The 25507-nt window shown below is 41.6% G+C and overlaps 3 protein-coding genes across 3 annotated transcripts in view; 1 reads left to right on the forward strand and 2 right to left on the reverse strand.

Moving 5' to 3' along the window:
* The window catches only part of pitrm1 (pitrilysin metallopeptidase 1), a 35434-nt gene extending 33323 nt beyond the window's left edge, over positions 1-2111 (forward strand). Inside the window, exons 25-27 of the mRNA XM_034132124.1 lie at positions 105-250; positions 1594-1696; positions 1819-2111. Coding sequence (XP_033988015.1) covers positions 105-250; positions 1594-1696; positions 1819-1912 — 343 coding nt within the window. The 3' untranslated portion in view covers positions 1913-2111. The remainder of the gene's footprint in view (positions 1-104; positions 251-1593; positions 1697-1818) is intronic.
* Positions 2112-9772: 7661 nt separating this feature from the next.
* On the reverse strand, positions 9773-12146 carry LOC117483777 (GTPase IMAP family member 9-like). The gene is made up of 2 exons (XM_034132125.1): positions 12072-12146; positions 9773-11240 (listed from the first exon to the last, which is right to left on the reverse strand). Exons 1-2 carry the CDS (start codon positions 12094-12096, stop codon positions 10165-10167), a joined length of 1101 nt encoding a protein of 366 aa, XP_033988016.1. The 5' UTR covers positions 12097-12146; the 3' UTR covers positions 9773-10164.
* A 3135-nt stretch (positions 12147-15281) lies between these two features.
* On the reverse strand, positions 15282-17730 carry LOC117483778 (GTPase IMAP family member 7-like). The gene is made up of 2 exons (XM_034132126.1): positions 17642-17730; positions 15282-16810 (listed from the first exon to the last, which is right to left on the reverse strand). Exons 1-2 carry the CDS (start codon positions 17664-17666, stop codon positions 15810-15812), a joined length of 1026 nt encoding a protein of 341 aa, XP_033988017.1. The 5' UTR covers positions 17667-17730; the 3' UTR covers positions 15282-15809.
* Between the last annotated feature and the right edge of the window lie 7777 nt (positions 17731-25507).

A 25507-nucleotide genomic window follows, 5' to 3' on the forward strand; every position in this document is an offset into this window, starting at 1 on the left:
TAATGTTCTGGTTTTATTCTTTTTAAATGTGAATGCCTCCGTCTTTGTTTTCTCAGAGTGTTGACCTCACGTTAAATCTCCTCTCTCCTCTCTCCTCTCCTCAGGGACCCGAACTCCATGCAGACCCTCTCAGCGTTTCGCAGAGGCGTCGATTGGGCCAAGTCGGGTGATTTCTCCCAGCAGGACATCGACGAGGCCAAACTGTCAGTTTTCTCCGCCGTGGACTCACCTGTGGCCCCCGCCAGCAAAGGTGAGACCCCCACTGTGTGGAAACAACTGGATAACGTGACGGACCAGATACCTTTTCAATATCAAATCTTATGATCATCTGCAGTTGGGTTTTTAGAGTGATTAGATTAATAATAGAGTGCTGAATTATGAGTTTAGATCTTTAGACTAGTCTTAACATTTGATTTAAACCATTAGTTTCATACACATTTGTGTTAGGTCGCATTCACACCAGCCTTGTATAGTCCGGTTGAATCGAACCCTGGTGCGTTTAGCCGCTTGGTGCGGTTCGTTTGGGTTGGTGTGAACGCAGTCCGAGACCTCTGAAGTGAACTAAACAACCGGACTCTGGTCCGCTTAAAACAAGTGGTCTCAGACCGCTTGCTAGTGAACTCTGGAGCGGTTCATCGCTGGTGTGAACGCAGTCCGCACCAAAACATAGGAAGCGTAGTATTTACGTGTCACAAGAACGCGGATGTCTTCAAAATCTTTGCGTTTTTACCCCCTTAATGTCTGACCAATGGTTGAACAGCATTTCCGAGCACATGACTTGTGTTTAAAGTTTATAGTCCGTTTGGTGTGAACGCAAACCGAACCTTCTGAAAAATGTAACAATGTAACAAACTGTCGTCTGGTGCGCACCTGAAAACGGACTATTAGGTGTGAATGCGACCTTATTAAGCTTACAGTGTTGTGAGGTTTCGTCACAGCAACTATCAATCAAACTGTGCCAAGGAAAACGGAGAAACTATTCAATAGTAAACTATAAACAGTTTTACTTTGGTTAGGCAACGTGGTATTTATTTATTATGGTTTATGTCTTTTTAAAATGAATATCTTAGGGTTTTATAATTGTTTTTTTACACATGGTCTGTGTGTGTGAGACCCCCACTGTGTTCAAACAACTGGACATACTATTTGTAAAGGGTTTTATCCTGATTATATCAATTATAGAGAGCTGTAATACAACTTCAGATCTTTAGACCTCTTAAAATCTGATTTTAACCCAGGTTTTGTCTGAAAGGTTATTATTAAACTTTCAGTGTTGGGGGTTTGAATGACTAAATAAATGTTTTGGTTTGGTGGCCAGAGGCGTATTTACAGTATTTACCTAGTTCTTCATTTTAGAATGAGTATTTCAGGGTTTTCGGTTAGATATTTTACAGAAACCACTTTCTTTGTGAGTATTTGATCCAGCAAAAAGTATGAACATTTCATAATGAACACAATAATAGTTAATTGCAGCCTTAATTTGGGTGCATATCCCTTTTTTAAATTGAACCGTTTTTTGTTGTGCTGCTTTTAACCAGACACTTGTTCCATGGTGTGTGTGTGTTAATGTGTGTGTTAATGTGTGTGTTGTAGGAATGGGTCGTTTCCTGAGTGGAGTCACAGACGAGATGCTGCAGGGTCACAGAGAGAGGCTCTTCGCTGTCTCTCACAGAAGTCTGGTGGAGGTCGCCGAGAGGTAAAAACCTTTATGCAAATTGTGTTAAGAAACCCAGATAGAAAGTACATTTAAAAACGAAGCATTCTGCATCTATCTGTGAGTTCAAATTCAAATGTGTCTTTGGTGCTTTCCCCCCACAGATATCTGGGTGTCGGTCAGAGGACGTGTGGTGTCGCCATCCTGGGCCCAGAGAACGAGACGATTAAAAAAGATCCCTCATGGATTGTAAAATAATGTATTATTAAAACCTGTTAGGATTATTTTTTAAATGGTGGCAAAAAAAGCTGAAGCGCACAAAACCAGAAGGACAGACGAGTGTTTTAGTAAATCTGACTCTGCAGATTATGACTTTTCCTTCTTTGATATATTCTGTTATGTACATATTTATGAAAATCTGATTATTAAATAACAGTATAATATTGGAAAAATCTAATCTGAGTCTCCTTGTTGTTGTTTTCAAATCAAATCAAGGTTTATTTATAAAGCACATTTAAAAGCGATTTTTGGTCGGGCCAAAGTGTTGTACATGTAATAACTACAATCACATAAAAACACATTTCTATAATCACAATAAAAGACAATAAATTACAACAGATATTTAAAAAAAAAACACAAGGAAAAGTCAGGAGTCGTGCTCCGCTCTGACTAGAAGGCCAGGGAGAAGAAGTGAGTCTTAAGAGTAGATTTAAAAACCCCTAGGGTCTGGGCCGACCTCACATGGAGGGGCAGAGTGTTCCAGAGCCTCGGGCCAGCTGCTGCGAAGACTCGGTGCCCTCGGGTTTTGAGCCTGGTCTTGGGCACTACCAGCAACAGCTGGTCAGCAGACCTTAAAGCTCTGGCTGGGGTGTAGCGCTGGAGGAGTTCAGCTATATAGGCCGGAGCCAGCCCATTTAGGGCTTTAAAAACAAATAAAAGGATTTTAAAATAAATTCTGAACCGAACTGGAAGCCAGTGTAGTGAGGCCAGAATAGGGGTGATGTGGTCACGCTTTTTGTGGCCAGTGAGTAGACGTGCAGCTGCGTTCTGGACTAGCTGCAGGCGTTTAATTGACGCCTGGTCCATACCCACATACAGAGCGTTGCAGTAGTCCAACCTCGAGGTAACAAAGGCGTTAATAACCCTTTCCAGGTCCTCAAACGATAAAAACGACTTGGTCTTGGCCAATAGTCGTCTTTTAAAAAAGCAGGTTTTGACTACGCTGCTGACCTGCTTATCGAATTTAAAAGCGCTATTGAAGGTCACTCCAAGGTTCATGACCGAGGGGAGGATGTTTTTTTTGATAGAGCCCAGAATATCAACCGGAGAGGCTGGAGGTTGCGGTCCAAAAAAGATGACCTCAGTCTTGCTCTCATTGAGGTTGAGAGTTTTTGCTCAGCCAGGATTTAATCTCTGCTAAGCAGTCCATCAGCTGCTGTAGTGAGTGTTTGACATTTGCTTTGAGAGGCAGATAGATCTGTACATCGTCGGCGTAGCAGTGGAAGGGAATGTTATGTTTTGTGAGAATTGAACCTAGGGGCAGTATGTACAGTAGAAAAAGGATGGGGCCCAGAATCGAGCCTTGGGGAACCCCACAGATAAGAGGGGCTTTGGCAGAGGAGAAGGCACCTAGCTGCACTGAGAAGCTACGGTCTTTCAGGTAGGACCTGAACCATGCAAGGGCAGAGCCTGTGATGCCAGCGGACTGTTCAAGCCGTGACAACAGGATGCTATGGTCCACAGTGTCAAAGGCAGCTGTCAGGTCTAACAGCACCAAGACAGCTGGGCTGCCTGAGTCGGCGGCTAGGAGCAGATCATTAAAAACTCTTAAAAGGGCTGTTTCAGTGCTGTGCATGGGTTTGAAGCCAGACTGAAACTTTGCATGGATTCCATGGATGGTTAAAAAAGACTGCAGCTGGGCGTAGACTACTCGCTCCGGGGCTTTTGATAAAAAAGGTAGCTGGGAGATGGGCCTAAAATTTGCGAGAATGGAGGGGTCGAGATTTTTCTTTTTAAGTAGTGGCTTAACCACGGCATGTTTGAAGGCAGCTGGGACACATCCTGAGCTAAGAGAGGTATTTATAAGTAATAAAATACTTACTCCAACTGAATCAAAAACATCTCTGAGAAGGCGAGAGGGAATGCTGTCTGAGGTGCAGTTTGTCGGCCGCAGGTGCTTGACTACATCCGAGAGAGAAGAGAGGGATACAGGCTCAAAGTGGTCGAGGACAGCAGGGCACAGAAAAGGAGCAGGATCTGGGGTAGCACTAGTGTGGGCTAGCCAAAGAGCAGATACTTTTTCAATAAAAAATGTAAGAAACTTATCACAGAGAGCAGTCGATGGCACAATTGGAGGAACATCACAGGGATTAATGATCGAGTTGAGGACATTAAAAAGAAGAAGCATTGTGTTGCCTGTTTACCACACCTGCAAACAAATAACCTATAGCCTATTACAAGCTTACTAACCCTAATAAGTTTGATTCTGACAGACAAACTCCCCTACACCCTCAGCATTAAATTGTAGGCCTGTACGTAAAAGTAAATAATATATATCACAGATCATGAATAGAACAATTATTTCTATTGTATGAAGACAGATGTTTGTGCTCTTTTTTTTTGTTAACATTACATTTAAAACATACCTTTAACTAGATCTTAAATCAGAAAACAAATCGAATACAGAACTTTAGAGTGATGATCTTGAGTTTAACCTCTCATCAGTGTTCACTCCGGTGTGAAACTGCAGTAAATTTCATAAGTATCAGATCAGCTGTAGCGTTCAATCAGTAACTGATATACAATAAGAGGGTGGGTCGGCTCTTGTAAACAAACATGTCAACAATCAAACCAGAGTAGTGCTCCAGTGCTGCTATACTGCCCGCCCAGCAGAACCTTCTCAGATGAAGTTAACAAGGGATTTCGTTTAAAAAATAATTCTGAAATATCCACCCCCACCCCTCGCCGATCGGTGTGTAGCAGGCTGCAGCAGTCTGCACTCTTCCTCCAAGTTTACAGTAAAACAAACTGGTGTTGTGACCAATGGCCATTTACAATTATTAATACTATTACTATTAGCATTAGTCTATACAGTATTTTGGTTGAAACTAAGCCAGAAAAAAAAAAAAGAAAACATAAATAATAATAAAAATATATATAAATAAAATCGAATTTTAAAAATAATTTTCGATTATGGAGACTAACGAATATTCGAAAAATCGAATAATCGCTGGCATCCCTAATGCTGACTCTATCAAAGAGACGTTTTTCTAGAAGAAATATTCAGGGTAACTAATAACTATTTAAAAGAGAACAGTCTGACCTGGAATATGTGCGTCAGTCTTTGCACAGATGGTGCGGCAAGCATGACGGGGAGAGTGAAAGGATTTATTGCTAAGGTGAGAGCACAAAACCCACATATATCGTGACAAACCACTGCATTTTGCATAGAGAGGCATTAGTTGCCAAAACCATGCCCCCGGAGTTGACTGAGGTGCTGAATCAGGCTGTGCAGATGGTGAATTACGTCAAATCAAGGCCCCTGAAATCTTGCCTCTTCTCCCAGCTGTGCGCCGAGATGGGAGCCGACCATTCTCCACAATTTTTTATTTTGTGACCTGACTGGTTTAAATGAGTGTGTTGCTGCTTTGATGAAGCCTAATTTGATAAAGTTTCAAATTAATTTCTGAAATATTTCGTTAATAAATATTTCATGAGTAATATAGTTGTCTTTGTCACATTTTATTTGGCATCAGTAAATAATTATGCACATTTACAGATATTTTACATGATATGAGTGATAACACGTGTTATAAGGGCTATTTTGCACAATAGGTGTGCCTTGAGATTTTGACTTGTCCTTTGGTGTGCCTTGGGCACAAAAAGTTTGGGAACCACTGCACTAGATAACTGCCCTCTGTAAACCCTGCTCCCCTCCCCTCAGCATTTACAATAAATGCCCCGTTATTCAAAATGCTCCAAAAAAAACTGCACGTACAGAGTGAAGCCAGGCCTTCTCCTTGTCCTTCTTATACCCCTGATGATGAGCCGTCTTCTACAGATGTATTTTTCATTAGGATTTTACTTGTGATAGTCTGACATGGCAACCTGTGTAGCCCATGTACCAATTCCACCCGATAGCTGCTATGATAAAACACAACAGGAAAACGAATGCCGCTGAAGCAGGGTGCTGTTCTTCAAAACGGGAGATAACAACGAACGGATGGCCATTAAAAGTACGTTAAAAATAAACAGCATCACACTAAGCCTGGTTAGTGTTGCCTGACTTTATATACGTGTGTTTTGTATGTGTGGTCACGTTCTAGTCACATTGCTGAGCGCTTCTGCTTGTAACAACTTTATTCTGTAAAACACCGTACTCGCAACAAACTGCTTAGGTTAATTTCCACCCGGCCTCCGACGTAAGCATGATGTATTGGTTCTTGGTTCTCGAAGGGCAGTTGAGTGGTGCCGGATGATAACTGTTTTTTGGGGCCAAGAGCCTGTCCCGCTGCGGTAGAAACAGGAAGAACCGTTTCTTAATTGGGCACTTGGTCCGAACCGGCCCGGGAACCGCTTTTGTGGGAAAGGGCTATTAGTCTCTGTTGATCAGCATCATCTCTTAATCTGTGGGCATGACACTCCGAGTAGGGAATGAGTGCAAACATTAATCATAAATAATATATGTTTTAAGATTGAGATATAGTCAACATATGTTAGGGATTGTGTATGTTCATTTAAATGTCTGTATTTCTTTACAGAGCCGCTATCCTGGCTCGGGTCAATTTGAGCTGAACAGTACCAAAGAGTGCAAAATGTGAACAGAACACAGGGGTTAATTAAGTCTTTAAACTTTAACGTAATCATTTACATTGTAGGGATGTGACTGAGTACTCATGGGCCCCACACAGGGGCGTCGCCTGGACCTGAAAACATTCGGGGCTTAGCCCACAGTGGCCGCGGCACTACAGTGGCATTTTTCACTGTAACACTCCCCACACGCACACACACAATACACCCGCGACTGTTACAATGAAGGCTCGATAATCAGCTCACGGCATATAGGCAGGGGTAAAGTGATATTTTTTATGAGTGGGGGGCTCACCTCCTCGTGGGGGTCCGGGAAGATTTTTTTTTAAATATTGAAGTTAAATGCATCAATCTGGTGCACTTTGAGAGCAAAATGAAGAGATCTATGGATACCTGTTGAATTATGAAATGTAATATATGAATTCTGTTTATTTAATACTCTTATACTAATCACTTCCTGTATTCCCGTGATAAAAGGGACATGCGCAATAAAACGTGTCACTTCCGATTGAAGCACAGCTGATGGTGTATGTGTGTATTTATTCCTCTGTCACGTTAAACTATGTTCACGGTATTCCTGCCCTAAGATCATGGCATCACTAACAATACCTCTCTCAACACCCATATGAAGCAGAACTGTAAACAGATGTACTTTTTCTTTATGGATATTTTACAAATCACTCCCCTTTTAAACTCTATTCTTGTTTTACTGCCATATAGTATTTCATAACTGTTTTTCCTTTATTCTCTTATTTTTTTTATAACTATATTGATCATATGAAGGTGTGCCGCGGAAATAATCTTTTGAATAATTTGTGACCAAACCGTTTGAGACCCACTGAGATAACGTAGACTAAAGTTATGTATCTAAACACTCAGAGAGTCCTTTAGCTCACCTGAGTCTCTCAGTCTGAGAGGAGAGGACTATCCTCCAGCTTCTTGTGGAACAAACAGCTCCTTATGTCCGTTAGCACAGCTAGCTAACCAGATGCTAACAACATGGTCCATGCTGGCACCGGTCCCTCCCTCCCCCTCTCCCTCTCTCTCTCTCTCTATCACACTAAATGCGCTATAGAGTGGCGAAGTCACGCCCACTTACTTCCGGGTAATGGGACCTTATTTCGGAAAAATTATGCATTGAAGTCAATGGGGAGAGAAAACGTATCTTTCCATCCCGTTTGAATTGTGCCATGAATTACACATATGATGTTTGTCAATCTTAAAAAATCATTTCCATGTCAAAAAAGTCACAGTTTGTCGTAAAACTGTTGAAACATAAGACTATGAAAAATACGCAACTAGAAAGACTACAAATCCCAGAGTCGCGTAAGTGATGTCACAATTGAGACACTACGATATACGTATAATACCGTATATATACGATCAGCGCCATATAGATAGAATCTATCTATATGGCGCTGGCTAAGATAAGATAACTTTCACAAGATGCCTGTGTGCTTAGTACCAGGTTGTTATTATACCAGCAATGGGTCTTGCTCGTTCTTTCGCTTCCCGTCTGATGAAAGAGGAGTGTGTGGATCAAGCAAGCTAGTAGCTAGCACGTTAGTTAGCATTACAGCCTTGTCATTTGTATTAGCCTTAACATGAAGTAACATTAAGTAACCCAAAATGTTAAACAGTAAGAGTAGTAGTCATATTTCGTGAACCCTTTGAAGAGTACTGTCACCGGTGTGATCATTCTATAATACACCATTTAAGCCCGGGGGAGAAATGCTAACGCTAACGCTAGCGATCTTCTCTACTTCATGCTATCTGCACAAATGGTTGACATTAAACATTAAAACGACCAGGCAGTTCAGAGAGAATCAAAGGAAGGCAGGCAGGCAGCTTTGCATGACATTCTTCAGGACGTGTTTCATTGTGGTGATAGTGAGGGTAGTCAAACGTTGTGTTGACAAGACAGTAGTGACGGCCATCTTGGTGACGTGTGTTGTTGACCAGAGATGTAGTTCATTGAGCGTTTCACACACAAAAAAGGTTACTTCACAGTTTTACGACACATTTTTTTTTTTTCTACTTGCAAAATTATCTTTTAAATTGACAAACATCATATGTGTAATTCGGGGCACAATTCAAACGGGATCGAAAGATAATCTTTCTCTTTCCATTGACTTCAATACATAATTTTTCCGAAATAAGGTCCCATGGAGGTCCACCGGAAGGGGAGGGACTTCGCCACTCTATTGCCACACACACACACAGAGCCGAGCTTGAATGACACAAGCACACGTTTATTTCCATGCAACTCTCTGATTGGTCTGGTGTCATGCCTCTGTTGCATTCACTGAACACGGGAAATGACAGTGCTACCGTCCTCTCTTGTGTCATGATGAGGTTCACGTAAAGCACGGTTAATGTATTATATTATTGAGGGAGAATTGTCCGGGGCTACAGAAAAAACATTCGGGGCTAAAGCCCCGGATGCCCAGGCCAGGCGACGCCACTGGCCCCACAACATAACTTATACAGGTACACAGACACACACTGATTTCAAATACAGGAAACCACAGACTGAGTTACAATATTTTATTGACATTCTTGAGTTCCATTACATAAAAGTACATTTTTTAAATGCATTTTGGTTCAGACATTTCACTTTTGGTTAAATGCATGGAAATGGCACAACTGGAAGATACATAAAAAACTTTTTACTAAATATTTAAAAGGGTATTTTATTTAATGAGTCTGATTCTGAACCTGCCTAAACTCTCATTCAGAGGTTGGAACATTTCTTTGTCATATTCAGATATTAAATGTGAGCTCATCCTCCATTTCTTATTTCACCACCTGCCCTCTGGAACATTTCAGTTTCTTCCTTCTTCTCTGCTTTATTTCTGATCTTGTTAAACAGATCGTTGAGGAGTTTATCATCCAAGGTCACAAGACTGCTGGAGATTTGAGAAATGTTTAACTTTTTCTCTCTCCCCATCACTACGCTGTTACTATCTGTTCATTGTGAGCTATCTATAAAGCTAGCTATATCTATAAATAAATATGTCATTAGATGAATTGCACTCAACACTAGATTTATTGACCTAACATTTAAATACAGACTACATTGCTGACATCACAGTTTATTGATGTCTTAACTTACACTACAGTGGGACGTTTAATCAATTAAGATGTATGAAAAATCTGCTGCCTTTATAAACTGAAATTTAACACACATTCATTTCCAGTTTACTTTTAATGGGTTCATGTACCGAGAAATAGATGCTATGATGTCATGACAAAAATGAATTGAGACCCAGTTGTGAATTAAACTGACATTTATAATAAGATAGACCCTTAAAACTCTCTTTTAAATCCTTTATTAAACAACATAAACACATTCAATTTGAAGTCAACAGTCATTTTTGATTATTACATTTTTGTCTTTGAACATTAATTTGTCTTCCTTTTCATATTTAATTCCAAAATGCATTGCATGTATACATTTTAACCTTTTGATTTTACAAAAGCCAACATTATTATTGTATATATTTTTCTTTTTTCTTGTAAAAGCAAAAGCTATCAAAGAACACATTAGTTTACATTACATTACTATAGTTTAGAATGTTAACATCTTGGTTGTTGACAATCTGTCACCCTGTTATTATTTAATTGTAATTCACCACTGAAATAACTGATATTACTATAAATCACATCAAACAACAAAATCAAAAAGGGGGCTGTGAAGATTAACAAGGAGGCAGAGGGTCAGACTCTAAAGTCGACGCAAACAATTTCACACCTTCTGCCACAGCGTTCACAACTTCTGCCACAGCTTCCACAGCCTTCGAGAATTTTTTCGCAATGGAAGAAATGAACTTAATTACCCAAGGGTTGTCCTCAGCTTCCTTCCTGGCTTTCTTTGTCTCCTCTTCTCTTATTCTGATCTTCTCCTCCTCCATTTCTCTTTTGCTAGCTGCTCTCAGCCTTTCCTCCTCTTCTCTCATTCTCCCCCTCTCCTCCTCTATTTCTCTTTTGCTAGCTTCTATCTGCCTTGCTGACCTCTCACCATCCTCTTTGATTTTTTTTAATTGTTCCTCATACTTTTTATCTAAACTCTTTTTAAATTCCTCCTCTTGTTTGCATATTTCTTCTTCTCTCTTGTTAAGGATTCTCTGTGTTTCCTCTTCTATGGCCTTCTCTGCCTTCTGGAACATGTCATTGGTGTAATGGCTTCCTCCGTTCTTCTCTGTTATCTTTCTGATCTTGTCGAGCAGCTCTCTGACCTGAGAACGATCCTTCAGGGCATTATTGAAGACGTGGTACTGGCCGTTACATCTGTCCACAAGTTCCTGCAGCTCTTCGCTTTCCTTCAAGAACTCTTCGATAGGTTGGTCTCCAATCAGGTCACCGTGGGTAAAGAGAACCATGCTGTATTTGTTCGCTTCCTCTCCAAAGATTTCCTGAATCTTCTGCACTGTCTGCTTTTCTTCCTCTGTGAATCTGCCCAGTCTGATGACGACCAGGAAGATATGGGGTCCAGGAGAAGCATAAGAAATGCTCTTACCAACATCTTTTCTGGTGGTCTTTTCATCAATCTTGGTGTCACACAGACCAGGAGTGTCAATAACCTTAACTATTTGTCCATCAACTTCACCTATGGCCTTAGAACAGTTTACAGTCAAGGATTTAAAAGAGAACTTTGATGGAAAGAACTCTTTTCCCAGAATGGTGTTTCCTGTGGCGCTCTTCCCAGCTCCGGTCTTGCCCACCATCACAATCCGGAGTACATCGTTATTGTACGTGTTTGATTCTGATGGGAGGTCTGAAAAAAATTAAGAAATAATTAGCAATCTCGGTATTTATAAAATGGTTCAACTACCACATGAACAATGTTGACAGTGAGGGGGGTGGGCTCAAGATGGTTTAAATAATCTAGAACATGTCTAGGAGCTATGTCATTCAATTGATGTTTTTCATTTATTCCTTATTATTGGCAACATAGAAAGCATTTATTAGGTGAATGGCAGGTTTGGTGATAAAGGTAGTGGGTCTATCAATGTCAAGTGATGCACCTTGAAGGGACCTTGTTTTTTCTTTACTGGAGCAAGAGAGAGGCACCATGATGAACACGAATACTGGAAATTAAAATCACACTAAATGGTAATCTTGCCTGGATGTTTGACTTCTTAATTGCCTGTGTAACCTGAACTGACATGGTGCAGCAGTGGTCTCTAGCTGTGCATTTGTTTTAATAAGAAAACATTTTTTACAAATAGTCCTTACAACATGTTTAATTTCTATCTTTCATATTTCTACAAATTACCCCATTTTGTGCCTTACATTTTTTTTAAGGGTATAAGTTGCCTTTAGTTATAATCAGGAGCCCAAAGAAAATTCGTACTGGCTACCCTTAAATTATTCTTAATAAGTTTCATGTAGTCTTGTGAAGAATGTAATGCAAGCAAGTAAAAGCAGTGTCGCATTCGCAAAATCATCCAGGCTCTTAAAATGCTCGGAATTTAAGAAATATTAATTTTGTATTAACTGTTTTGATCTGTTCATTATTAGGAAATATGTCAAATTACATATCCATCTATAAATATCTATTGAGATAAGTTGCAATCATCATTAACAATAAAGTTTATTCACTTACCTTTTGGGGCATGTTTGCTGGCCATAGTTGGTGATGGAGGGAGGAGCTGGTCTGCTGCTGAGCTGAGGAAGTGAAGTTAGTCTGCAGCAACACCTCCTTAAATACAGACTTCATGAAGCAAACCACACCCACACACTGCTGACATCACAGTCTGACGTTAAACTACAGTGGGATGATTCTTAGATTAAAAAGTATACAATCCTTCCCTTAATAAACAGAACAAGGGGAAATACAGCCTCATGTGTTTTTTTTAATTGAACAGACTACATATTTTAGATATAAGTCCTCATTGCTCTTTAGATATCAACATTCACCCATTCACACACATTCATACAGAGGGAGAGGCTGCCATGCAAGGTGCTCAGGGAGACTAACATTCACACACACTCACACACGTTGGCCATACCAATTTGTGGTTAAGTATCTTGCCCAAGATCACATGGACATGTAGAGCTACATTTGATTTACAGTTTGACTGCACCTTCAGCAGTCTGCAGCTCTCCAAGTGTTTTAAAAGAAACATGGACAGTTGGCTTCAGCATTTGGCATAAATAGTGATTTAATCTAATCTGGCTTCATATTATTAAAAGCAACACGAGCATCAACCCGACGCAGTCCGCTATTGTTGTGGTTGTGAGTGGCTGGGAACACAACTGGGACTAAAAAGGAGAACCAGTTCAGAACCAGAAAAGCACGGAGAACTGGTTTGGTGGGAAGGGGCATGGATGTGTTTAAACTTCCATTTATTTCCCCGCTAGGTTTTCACATTCATGTGATATGATTTTATGAAACCTGCAGACTGTAGTTAGCACTTGAACTGTAGCTCTCATTCTCTGTTCATGACAGGATGTCATATTATGATGCACTCAAAAGCTTGGAAACTTTCAAAACCATCAGCAGGGCTTTGATATAAACACATTATTCTTCAATTCCTTAGGAATTAAACTCCAACTGTTGAATCCTCATATAAACTTTAACTCAAAGTTGTTTTGCTGTATTCAAGATTGTAGTGTACGGTGCAAGGGATTCATTTTAAGTTCTCATTCCCATAATGCTGTTCCCTGGGGCGCTCTTCCCAGCTTCAGTCTCCCCCTCCATCACAACCCTGAGCAGCTCATCATTGTATTTGATATCTGAGAAGAAGGCTGAACAAAATATACAATTTCCAAAAGTTCAATGCGTTGGAAATTGTCAATGCACAAATGGGATTTATTTTCAGACACTGACACACAGTCCAGATGAATGTAATTTTAGATGCTACTTTTATTGACAATTTATAGTTTGACTCCAGCTCCTTCAGCAGCTGTTATGTGGGACTGATCCACACTGTTACAGCAGCCTGAACTTTGTCAAAGTGTTTTCAAAAGAACCATTGACAGGCTGATTCAGCATACAACATAATAGTGATTAAACTGACCATCTTCCTTTTTGTACTGCCATTTCTTCCCCCTCTAGGCTTTCATGTTCATGTGATATGATTTCATTCAACCTCTTATTCAGGGACTCAAATGATTTATACCCTTACATTTCTCATCAGAATGTATTTGCCTTTCATTTTTAGATAACTGCCCTCAGTAAACCCTGCTCCCCCCTCCCTTCAGCATTTACAAGAAATGCCCCCTGTTCTTCTAAATGCCACAAAAACCTGCACGTACAGAGTGAAGCCAGGCCTTTGAATTGCAGCTCTTAGTCTGAGGCCCTTATACTCCCAGTAGGGAATGAGTCCTCTGAAAGTATTTGCAGACATTAATCATAAATAATAAATGTTTTAAGACTGAGATATAGTCAAAATATGTTAGAGATTGTGTATGTTCATTTAAATGTCTGTATTTCTTTACAGAGCCGCTATCCTGGCTCGGGTCAATTTGAGCTGAACCGTACCAAAGAGTGCAAAATGTGAACAGAACACAGGGGTTAATTAAGTCTTTAAACGTTAACGTAATCATTTACATTGTAGGGATGTGACTGAGTACTCATGGGCCCCACAACATAACTTATACACACACTGATTTCAAATACAGGAAACTACAGACTGAGTTACAATATTTTATTGACATTCTTGAGTTCCATTACATAAAAGTACATTTTATAAATGCATTTTGGTTCAGACATTTCATTTTGGTTAAATGCATGGAAATGGCAAAACCCGAAGATACATAAAACACTTTTTACTAAATATTTTAAATGGTATTTTATTTAATAAGTCTGAACCTGCCTAAACTCTCATTCAGAGGTTGGAACATTTCTTTGTCATATTCAGATATTAAATGTGGGGTAGGTAAGTTTGAGAAACCGGCTCGAGATACACTTTTTGTTATATTCCATGGAATGCTCTTAACATCCCGATAGCAATGAATATCTTAAATGCTTTGACAAAAAATCCATAAAAAAAAAATGTCATCTGTGGAAGCTGTAGTGCTGTAAAAAGCACGACCAATCATTTTAGCCGGCCCGGCTAAAATAACTGGATGGCCTACCTGCCTGTCAGCCTTCCAGCTGTGCACAAACTTATCTCGTGCCCTCATTGGTCATGTGCGCGTTCGTGTGTGTTGGAGGAGGGGCTCTGTAAGGAAGTGGCAGATTTTTTCCGGCTGTGTATTTTCAAATTCTAGCGATCTCGAGCTGGTTTCTCCAAAATTACATACCCCACCTTTAAATGTGAGCTCATTCTCCATTTCTTATTTCACCATCCGCCCTCTGGAACATTTCAGTTTTCTTCCTTCTTCTCTGCTTTATTTCTGATCTTGTTAAACAGATCGTTGAGGAGTTTATCATCATCAAGCTCACAAGACTGCTGGAGATTTGAGAAATGTCTAACGTTTTCTCTTTCCCCGTCACTACGCTGTTACTATCTGTTCATTGTGAGCTTTGAAAAGCTACATGTCTTTATATAAATATGTCATTAGGTGAATTACACTCAACACTAGAAATATGATTTATTGACCTAACATTTAAATGCAGACTACATTGCTGACATCACAGTTTATTGATGTCTTAAGTTACGCTACAGTGGGACGTTTAATCAATTAAAATGTAGGAAAAATCTGCTGCCTTTATAAACAGAAATGTAGCTCAAATTCATTTCCAGTTTACTTTTAATGGCTTCATGTACCTAGAAATAGTTGCTTTTTTTCTATGATCATGAAAAAAATGAATTGAGACCCAGTTGTGAATTAAACTGACATTTCTAATAAGATAGACCCTTAAAACTTTATTTTAAATCCTTTATTAAACAACAAAAGCACATTCAATTTGAAGTCAACAGTTTTTTATTATAGGACATTATTGATTACTATGTTTGTCTTTACACATTAATTTCTGTTCCAAACTTTTCATATTGAATTACACAATTCATTGCATACACACATTTTAACCTTTTGATTTGACAGAAGCCAACATTACGCCAGTTACAGGAAAGCCAAAGAAAACATATCAATATAACATCTTAAAAGCATTAATTCATGATATATAATTCGTTATACTTTTTTCTTGTAAAAGCAAAAGCTATCAAAGAACAAATTACTACATTACTACATTACTATAGTTTAGAATGTTAACATCTTGGTTGTTGACAATCAGTCACCCTGTTAGTATTTAATTGCAACTCACCACTAAAATAACTGATATTACTATAAATCACATCAAACAACAAAATCAAAAAGGTGACTGTGAAGATTAACAGGGAGGTATTCCAGCGGGTCAGGCTGTATCATGGAAACCTGCGCAACTGTTAGTTTATCAAAACCAAGAAGTTAACATGTTCCAACCTGCTTTCGCAATGGAACAAATCCCGTCAATTATCCCAGGGTTGTCCTCAGCTTCCTTCCTGGCCTTCCTGTCCTCCTCTTCTCTTATTCTCTTTCTCTCCTTCTCCATTTCTCTTTTGCTAGCTTCTCTCAGCCTTGCCTCCTCTTCTCTTATTCTGTTCTTCTCATCCTCCATTTCTCTTTTGCTAGCTTCTTTCTGCCTTGCTGACCTCTCACCATCCTCTTTGATCTTTTGTAATTGTTCCTCATTCTTTTTATCTAATCTCTTTTGAAATTCCTCTTCCTTTTTGCGTATTTCTTCTTCTCTCTCTTCAAGGATCCGTTGTTTTTCCTCTTCTATGGCCCTCTCTGCCTTCTGGAACATGTCATTGGTGTAATGGCTTCCTCCGTTCTTATCTGCTATCTTTCTGATCTTGTCGAGCAGCTCTCTGACCTGAGAACGATCCTTCAGGGCATTATTGAAGACGTGGCACTGGCCGTTACATCTGTCCACAAGTTCCTGCAGCTCTTCGCTTTCCTTCAAGAACTCTTCGATAGGTTGGTCTCCAATCAGGTCACCGTGGGTAAAGAGAACCATGCTGTATTTGTTCGCTTCCTCTCCAAAGATTTCCTGAATCTTCTGCACTGTCTGCTTTTCTTCATCTGTGAATCTGCCCAGTCTGATGACGACCAGGAAGACATGGGGTCCAGGAGAAGCATAAGAAATGCTCTTACCAACATCTTTTCTGGTGGTCTTTTCATCAATCTTGGTGTCACACAGACCAGGAGTGTCAATAACCTTAACTATTTGTCCATCAACTTCACCTATGGCCTTAGAACAGTTTACAGTCAAGGATTTAAAAGAGAACTTTGATGGAAAGAACTCTTTTCCCAGAATGGTGTTTCCTGTGGCGCTCTTCCCAGCTCCGGTCTTGCCCACCATCACAATCCGGAGTACATCGTTATCGTACGTGTTTGATTCTGATCGGTGACCTGAAAAAAATGAAGAAATATTTAGCAATCTCGGTATTTATAAAATGGTTCAACTACCACATGAACAATGTTGACAGTGAGGGGGGTGGGCTCAAGATGGTTTAAATAATCTAGAACATGTCTAGGAGCTATGTCATTCAATTGATGTTTTTCATTTATTCCTTATTATTGGCAACATAGAAAGCATTTATTAGGTGAATGGCAGGTTTGGTGATAAAGGTAGTGGGTCTATCAATGTCAAGTGATGCACCTTGAAGGGACCTTGTTTTTTCTTTACCGGAGCAAGAGAGAGGCACCATGATGAACACAAATACTGGAAATTAATATCACACTAAATGGTAATCTTGCCTGGATGTTTGACTTCTTAATTGCCTGTGTAACCTGAACTGACATGGTGCAGCAGTGGTCTCTAGCTGTGCATTTGTTTTAATAAGAAAACATTTTTGACAAATAGTCCTTACAACATGTTTAATTTCTATCTTTCATATTTCTACAAATTACTCCATTTTGTGCCTTACATTTTTTTTAAGGGTATAAGTTGCCTTTAGTTATAATCAGGAGCCCAAAGAAAATTCGTACTGGCTACCCTTAAATTATTTTTAATAAGTTGCATGTAGTCTTGTGAAGAATGTAATGCAAGCAAGTAAAAGCAGTGTCGCATTCGCAAAATCATCCAGGCTCTTAAAATGCTCGGAATTTAAGAAATATTAATTTTGTATTAACTGTTTTGATCTGTTCATTATTAGGAAATATGTCAAGCTACATATCCATCTATAAATATCTATTGAGATAAGTTGCAATCATCATTAACAATAAAGTTTATTCACTTACCTTTTGGGGCATGTTTGCTGGCCATAGTTGGTGATGGAGGGAGGAGCTGGTCTGCTGCTGAGCTGAAGAAGTGAAGTTAGTCTCCAGCAACACTTCCTTAAATACAGACTTCATGAAGCAAACCACACCTACACACTGCTGATATCACAGTCTGACGTTAAGCTACAGTGGGATGATTCTTAGATTAAAAAGTATAAAATCCTTCCCTTAATAAACAGAACAAGGGGAAATACAGCCTCATGTTTTCAGATATTTTTTTATTGAACAGATTATATATTTTAGATATAAGGCCTCATTGCTCTTTACATATCAACATTCACCCATTCACACACATTCATACAGAGGGAGAGGCTGCCATGCAAGGTGCTCAGGGAGACCAACATTCACACACACTCACACACGTTGGCCATACCAATTTGTAGTTAAGTATCTTGCCCAAGATCACATGGACATGTAGAGCTACATTTGATTTACAGTTTGACTGCACCTCCAGCAGTCTGCAGCTCTGAAAGTGATTTAAAAGAAACATGGACAGTTGGCTTCAGCATTTTACATAATAGTGATTTAATCTAATCTGGCTTCATATTATTAAAAGCAACACGAGCATCAACCCGATGCAGTCCGCTATTGTTGTGGTTGTGAGTGGCTGGGAACACAACTGGGACTAAAAAGGAGAACCAGTTCAGAACCAGAAAAGCACGGAGCTAGAACCGAACTGGTTTGGTGGGAAGGGGCATGGATGTGTTTAAACTACCATTTCTTTCCCTGCTAGGTTTTCTCATTCATGTGATATGATTTTATTGCACCTCTTATTCAGGGTCTCAAATGATTGATACCCTTACATTACCCATTAGAATGTATTTTCCTTTCACTTTTAGATAACTTCCCTCAGTTAACCCTGCTCCCCCTCCCTTCAGCATTTACAAGAAATGCCCTCTGTTCTTCTAAATCCCACGGAAACCTGCAGACTGTAGTCAGCACTTTGAACTGTAGCTCTCAGTCTCTGTTCATGACAGAATGTGGCAGTTAACCTGCTCCAAATGGCCCAAAACGTAACGGAGGGTTACGTATTGTAACCCTAGTTATATAAACACAGGCAGAGCCCTCTACTGGACTCTATGGGTACTACCTTATCCCGCGTGCATTCTCCCACTGAGACTTCTATAGACGTAGCCGGCCCAGGGCGGGCCTACCTGAATGCGTGCGCATCACACCGTATGAAAGGAGGACTCGCCTCCTGACTATCATCCTATACCTCTCTTCAGCGAGCGGAATAGGACAGACAGTGCCCTGAGTAGAGGGCTCCGCCTGTGTTTATATAACTAGGGTTACAATACGTAACCCCCCGTTATATCTCTCACAGGCTCCGCCCTCTACTGGACTCTATGGGTACAGTGGGTGGAGCCCTGATGTATACGCGCACTGTCGTCCAACACCATTCTGCCCCTGACCGGCTTTTCTGGTCAGCAGCTGCTGCCCCACACCCTCCCTTAACCCGGTTGTGACCGAGGAGAAATCTGGGCTGCGGCTGACAGAGCACACCCTGCTGCGCTTACCTTGCAGAAAGTGTGCTCAAAAAACAGTGCCTTGTCATTTCTGAGTACCACGGAGCCCCGACGCGATTCGGTGCTACCAGAATGACTGCCAGACGTTCTCGCCTCACTCTCCCCAGGAGAGGGAGAATGAGACGCAGCGATGGAAAGGCGTATAGCAGCTTCCTTGGCCATGGCTCGTGTGCAAACGCGTCCACCCCCAAGGGCGGGTCGTTGCTCAGGGCCATGGAGAACCACAGGGCACAGTGGCTGTTGCGCCGGCTGGCGAACAGGTCCACTTCTGCTCTCCCGAACTGGGCCCAGATCTGCTTCACCACCTCCGGGTGAAGCACTCACCTGGCAGGGGGCCGCCCCTTGACCTGAGGTCGGCCCCTCTGTTCTCCAGTCCCGGGACATGGAGGGCTCTCAGAGATAACACCACCTCTGAGGCCCATCACCACAGCTCCTCCGCTGTGGCCAACAAGGTGGCGGAGCGGACTCCGCCCTGCCTGTTGATATAAGCCACTGTGGTGCTGTTGTCGCACGTGACCATTACATGTCTCCCCTGAATTAGGGGCATGAAATGCCGGAGGACTAACACTACTGCCCGTAGCTCTAGGAGGTTGCTGTGTCGAAACTCTGTCAGAGCCCAGCGCCCACCTATAGCCCTCTTCAGGCAGGTCCCTCCCCATCCTGTTCCGGACGCGTCCGTGAACACTGTGATGTAGGAGGTCACCCGTCCCAGTGGAGACCCCCTCCGGAGGTGGTCCGGAGACCCCCAAAACCGGAGGTTGCCCCCACTGAGGGGGGAAGGGATGGTCACCAGCCGTCGTTTGTGCCTCCAAACGCAGGCTGGGGAACCACCTCTGCAGGCGGCGCATATGTAGTAACCGGCGGGACCACCATGTGAGCAGCCGCCATGAGACCCAGAGTCTGCATGACAGTTAAAGCTGTCACTGTTGCCCCCTGTCGCAGCCTGTGCACCGCCCTGAGACGGGGCGCATGTCTGCTCTCTGACAGGGTGGCACGCAGCGCGTCTGCATCGAGCACCACACCCAAATACAACGCCTGTTGGCGAGGTATGGGGGTGCTCTTTCTTTCCCATCGATCGCAAAACCTAATTTGGTTAGGTGTGTGATCAATTGTGCTGTGCAAAACATTGCCTGTTCCCGGGACCCAGCCATGACTATGAGGTCGTCTATGTAAAAGAAAACTCTCATGCCGTGTGCGCGCAGCGGTTGAGGCGCTGTGGCCACACATTTGCTGAATGTGCGTGGGGATAGGGAATAACCGAACGGCAGCCTGTTGTATTCGTAGGCTATTCCCTGGAAGGCAAAACGCAGATACTTTCTGTGCTCTGGAACAATTTCCACATGAAAGTACGCGTCTTTCAGGTCGATGGTGGTGAACCAATCGCCTGGTTGCACAAGCCCTAGTAACTGTTTCACAGTTAACATGCGGAATTTCCTGCTGGAAATATGACGATTCAGGCCCCGGAGATCTAGAATAGGTCTGAATTCCCCTGTTTTCTTGAGAACCAGGAAATACATGGAATAAAGACCCTTCTCTCTGTGCTGAGGATGCACAACAGACACAGCCTGTTTCTGCACCAGAGCCTAAATCTCTGCTGAGAGGAAACCCATCTCCTCCTGGGAAGACAGATTTACCTCTCGCATGCCCATAAAAGGAGGTGGGATGCTGCAAAACTGGAGTGAATAGCCCCGTTTCAGCGTCCTGTCCATCCACCTTGTCAGTACACAGCTGAGTTTCCATTCCCCATAACATTGTGTTAATGGGCAAGCCCTCAGCTGTGGGGCCGCAGCTATGAAGCTGTGGTACTCTCTGGTGGCCCACTCCGCCGTCAAACCCTCCATAAAAGGAAGTTTGACCCATGGGGGGCTGGCACGGAAAAGGGCCGTTTTTCTATAATGCAGTTTCCACTCAGAGAAAAAAACGGCAGATTTTCCACTGAGGTCCCTGAACGCACCACGGCACGCTCCCGTGAGAGCGCGCGCTCCGCCATAATGTTGTTTCCTCTTAGAGAGAAAGAGGCATTAATCGGAGCTTCTTCTGTCCATGAACGCCCGCTCTCGGGGGGGGGCCGCGCGTCGTCATAATGCTATTTTCCTCACTATGGAAAACAGCATTAACCGGAGTTCTTACAGGCGTAGTGTGTTTTACTAAGGCCCCTGAACGCACCGCCACGCGCCTCTTTACAAGTGCGGGCGTTGCTATAATGCAGCCCCTATCACTATAGTAAACAGCATTATTTGGAGTCTTAGCTTCAGGCATAGAATGTTTTCTAACAGAAAAACGTCGGCCATAATGTCCCTGTACCCGCACCGCACTATAACAGTGCTGCCTGCGGTTTATCACTCTCATCTGCGCACTCCCACTAGCCTACTCCCTAACGGGAGCTATAGCTGGGGCGGTGAGTGGGGAATTTGTACAGTCATCAACATGTGCAAGTGTATTGTGGAAACAAAGGACACTCAGACTTGGATACAGTCTTGAACACCATCTTTATTTTAAAAGTTTTGACAGAGATCTGGACATTAAATAGGCAGTTAACTCCGCGAAGATGGAGCTCCCCACCCGGGTGCTCTGCTGTTGCGGAGCCTGCCTCTGTCGGGCAGCCCTTCCCCGTGATTGCCGGTATGCCGGTGCCACGGGGTGGGCCGTAGAGGTGGAGGGCGCTGCAGCTACGGGACCCCCGTGCCGGCGCCTCTCCCTCCGCTTCACTGTCGCACTACACTGTAAAAACTGTTGCTTTGGTAAAACTTAAAAAATATGTGTCAAGTGATTCCAAGCAATTTTAAGAGTTTAGTCAACTTTTGCATTTTTTTAGTTGGTGAAATGTACTTTTTTTAGTTTTCCTCTACTCAAGAATGTGTTACTTTGCTAAAACTTAAAAAAGATGTGTCAAGCGGTTCCAAGCAATTTTAAGAGTTTAGTCAACTTTTTAGTCGACTGCATAGTCTGTGTCACTGTCCAATCATTCATCATCCTCCATCCCCTCTCCCTCAATATCCATGTCCTCCCACTCCTCCAAATCCTCCCCCTCTATCACCTTTCCCTTCTCCTTCTCGTCCCTCTCAAACGCTCCACTGAGGATCCGTTGGTTATGGCATAAGAAGACCAAGGCTTTGAGGTTTTGGTTGGTCGTTGATCTCCTTCGGCTGGACAACACCAGCTTGTAGATGCTGTTGCTTCGTTCAGCATCGGCTGAGTTGGAGACAGCATCTTTGTATCGGTGGGCCAAGGAAGACAGTACAGGAAGTCTCTCCTGTACACCATCCCAGAACACATCCAAATCCACCACGCCAGACAGTGCAGCTCTGAGGGCTGTGAAATAAGAATCAAATTCATGTCTTGGCACGTGAGTGAAACCTGGAATGGCCTTGTAGCTTTCTACAGAGTCATCTAGGAATGCGATGTGACGAGGATCAAACACCCTGACCTCCTGGAGAAACTCTATGGCTGGCTGCCCATCTGACATGTACTTGGTGAGCTTTTCTTCAGCATTGACGTATGCCTCGCCAACTGTGCGGAGGATCTCGGTCTTCGTGCGGCGTGGCAGGTCAAACTCCTTGAAGTATTCGTCACATACCTCATCCTGCATCTCTTTATTGGCAGCAATGACCACCTGCAGATCCTCCAGATAATTGAAGATCTTTGTGGTCACTGGGCGTCTGCTCTCGAAGATGTCTAGTAGATTGAGGATGTGTTTGCACTTGTCAGCCATGATATTGATCTGCACATTCAGGGACTGAGCCAGGTTTGGGTCTTGAAGCATGTCCTGGAGTCTCTCCACAGACTGTGGTACACTTCTGCCACACACCTGTGAATAAAAATCACAAAGAGAAAGAAAGTGATTAGGTCAAACATACAGTAAGGCTTAAATGTTACTACATTTTACGTTTATATAATTAACACATTCATGTTTGTGTGTGTAGGTGTAAGTGGCCTAATTGGTAGAGAAAGGGATAATTACTGTTATGTGAAGTTACACATCACAGAAAGTGCTGGTAATGTTTTAGTTCTTTTTTATTATTTTCTTAACTTAAGCATGGCTTAAACATTCCTGAGTCACAACATTTTCAAAAAATAAAATAAATGCTTACTGCTTTATAAAAGTGAGGTAGAACAGACCATCTGTTATGCTACAATAATATTTACAAAGACAGAAAGACAGAAACTGAGTAACTGTTGAACATCAACTCACCAAAATCACAGGATTTTGAAAATAACATATCTCTCAATGAGGCAACTTGACCATTGAATGGTTCTATAAAACTTAGGTAACACAATACTGTATTGCTATGCAATAACAAAACAAAACAAAGTGCAATAATCTCTCACAACTGTAAGGTTGTAGTAAAGTTAAGCTATGTGCACAAAAACAGTGCAATGATCTTACAATTGTAAGGTTTTTTAGAATAACACACACAAGAAATAGTGCAATCTTACAACTTACAGTAAAAGTTGTATTAACTACTGAATGCATTAACAATAGTTCACAGTGTATGAAAAATGAACACATAGGTTACCAACATTTTTTCAAAAGCAATCTTACAACTCTCAAGTTGTATTAATTCCTGCATTAAATGAGAGTCCACTGTGTTTGAAAACGACTGCATAGTCTGTGTCACTGTCCAATCATTCATCATCCTCCATCCCCTCTCCCTCAATATCCATGTCCTCCCACTCCTCCATATCCTCCCCCTCTATCACCTTTCCCTTCTCCTTCTCGTCCCTCTCAAACGCTCCACTGAGGATCTGTTGGTTATGGCATAAGAAGACCAAGGCTTTGAGGTTTTGGTTGGTCGTTGATCTCCTTCGGCTGGACAACACCAGCTTGTAGATCAGTGTTAATTTCGTCAACGAAAACTATGACGAAAAATGTTCGTCAACGACCTTTTTTACATGACTAAGACGAGACGATAACGAGCTAAAAATAGATTCTTGATAACGAAAATTTGACGAAATGTATATTTAGTTTTCGTTGACGAGACGAGACGGGACTAAGGTGTTAATGGTGGACTATCGGACATTCAAAATGCAGCATATTTTCCCCCAATTGCCCGTCTGTCAAAATGCATCTTACATTTCTAACTTGCAATATCATTATTTCCGCTCTCTTCACTCCAGAAGAGCGATCTCCCTGTGTTTCTCTGTGTGCGGGGGGCGGGGCCTAACAGACACGCTGCAGCGGCACACAGAGATCTGCCGGGGACGGAGCGTTCAGAAGTATAGAGACACTCTACAAGACTCGATGTGGACAAAGCTCGTTTGCCATGTTTTCGCGTTAGCGCGTTGACACGAGTAGAGTAGTCTGTCCAAACAGCCGGCCAAAAGGCATCATATTCAGTCGCAGAAATGCACAATTTTCGACTTCCTTAACTCGTAGCTCTGTTGCCCCAATTACGAGTAACGTTATCACATCAGGTGTGCAGAGGTGGGAGAAGTACTCAGATCTTGTAGCTAAGTAAAAAAATACCATAGTGTAGGAAGAGTTCCTCAAGTCAAAGTATGATCATCAAAATATATTTAAAGTAGCGACAGTAAAAGTAGTGATTGTGCAGATTGTTCCATTTCAGAATAATATATATGATATGTTTTATAATGATTGATCATTAAAGTGTTCTCAAAGCTGGTAAAGGTGCAGCTCGTTTGAATGATATATTATATATCTGTATACTGCAGGGTAGCTTGTGAATTTACTAAAGTCTGAGTTAACACTTGATTATATTTCACATCATTCATCCACATCTGTAAAGTAACTAAAGGTATTAAATACATGTAGTGTAGTCGAAGTACACCATTTACCTATGAACTGTAGTGGAGTAGAAGTACACAGTAGCAAAACATTTAAATACTCCAGTAAAGTACAAGTACCTCAACATTTTACTCAAGTACAGTACAATATTTTAACATAATTATATATATTTAATTTATTTCACATTTTAAATAAAGCAATTAATTCGGTTAACAATTTGTTAGTTTTTTCCTTTAAAAAATAACAAAAAGTAAATACAAGAATACCGTTAAAGTACCGGATCGATAAGCAGTATTGATAAGACTAGCAGTACCGTAGAAAACCTTAATGATACCCATCCCTAGATATTACACAAGTAAAGTGTTAAGAGAGTGAAATGTTGCTTTACGAATTTCAACACTTGATGCTGCCACCTTGATTACAATTTCAGATACCTGTATTTGCCTAACTGAATTGGTTTAAAGACAGAAAACATTTTGACTAAAAGTTGACTAAAATGTAATTTGTCATCGACTAAAAGTAGACTAAAACGTTTTGAGTTTTCGTCGACTAAAA

This window comes from Trematomus bernacchii, unplaced genomic scaffold (genome assembly GCF_902827165.1).
Source record: "Trematomus bernacchii unplaced genomic scaffold, fTreBer1.1, whole genome shotgun sequence".
NCBI lineage: Eukaryota > Metazoa > Chordata > Actinopteri > Perciformes > Nototheniidae > Trematomus > Trematomus bernacchii.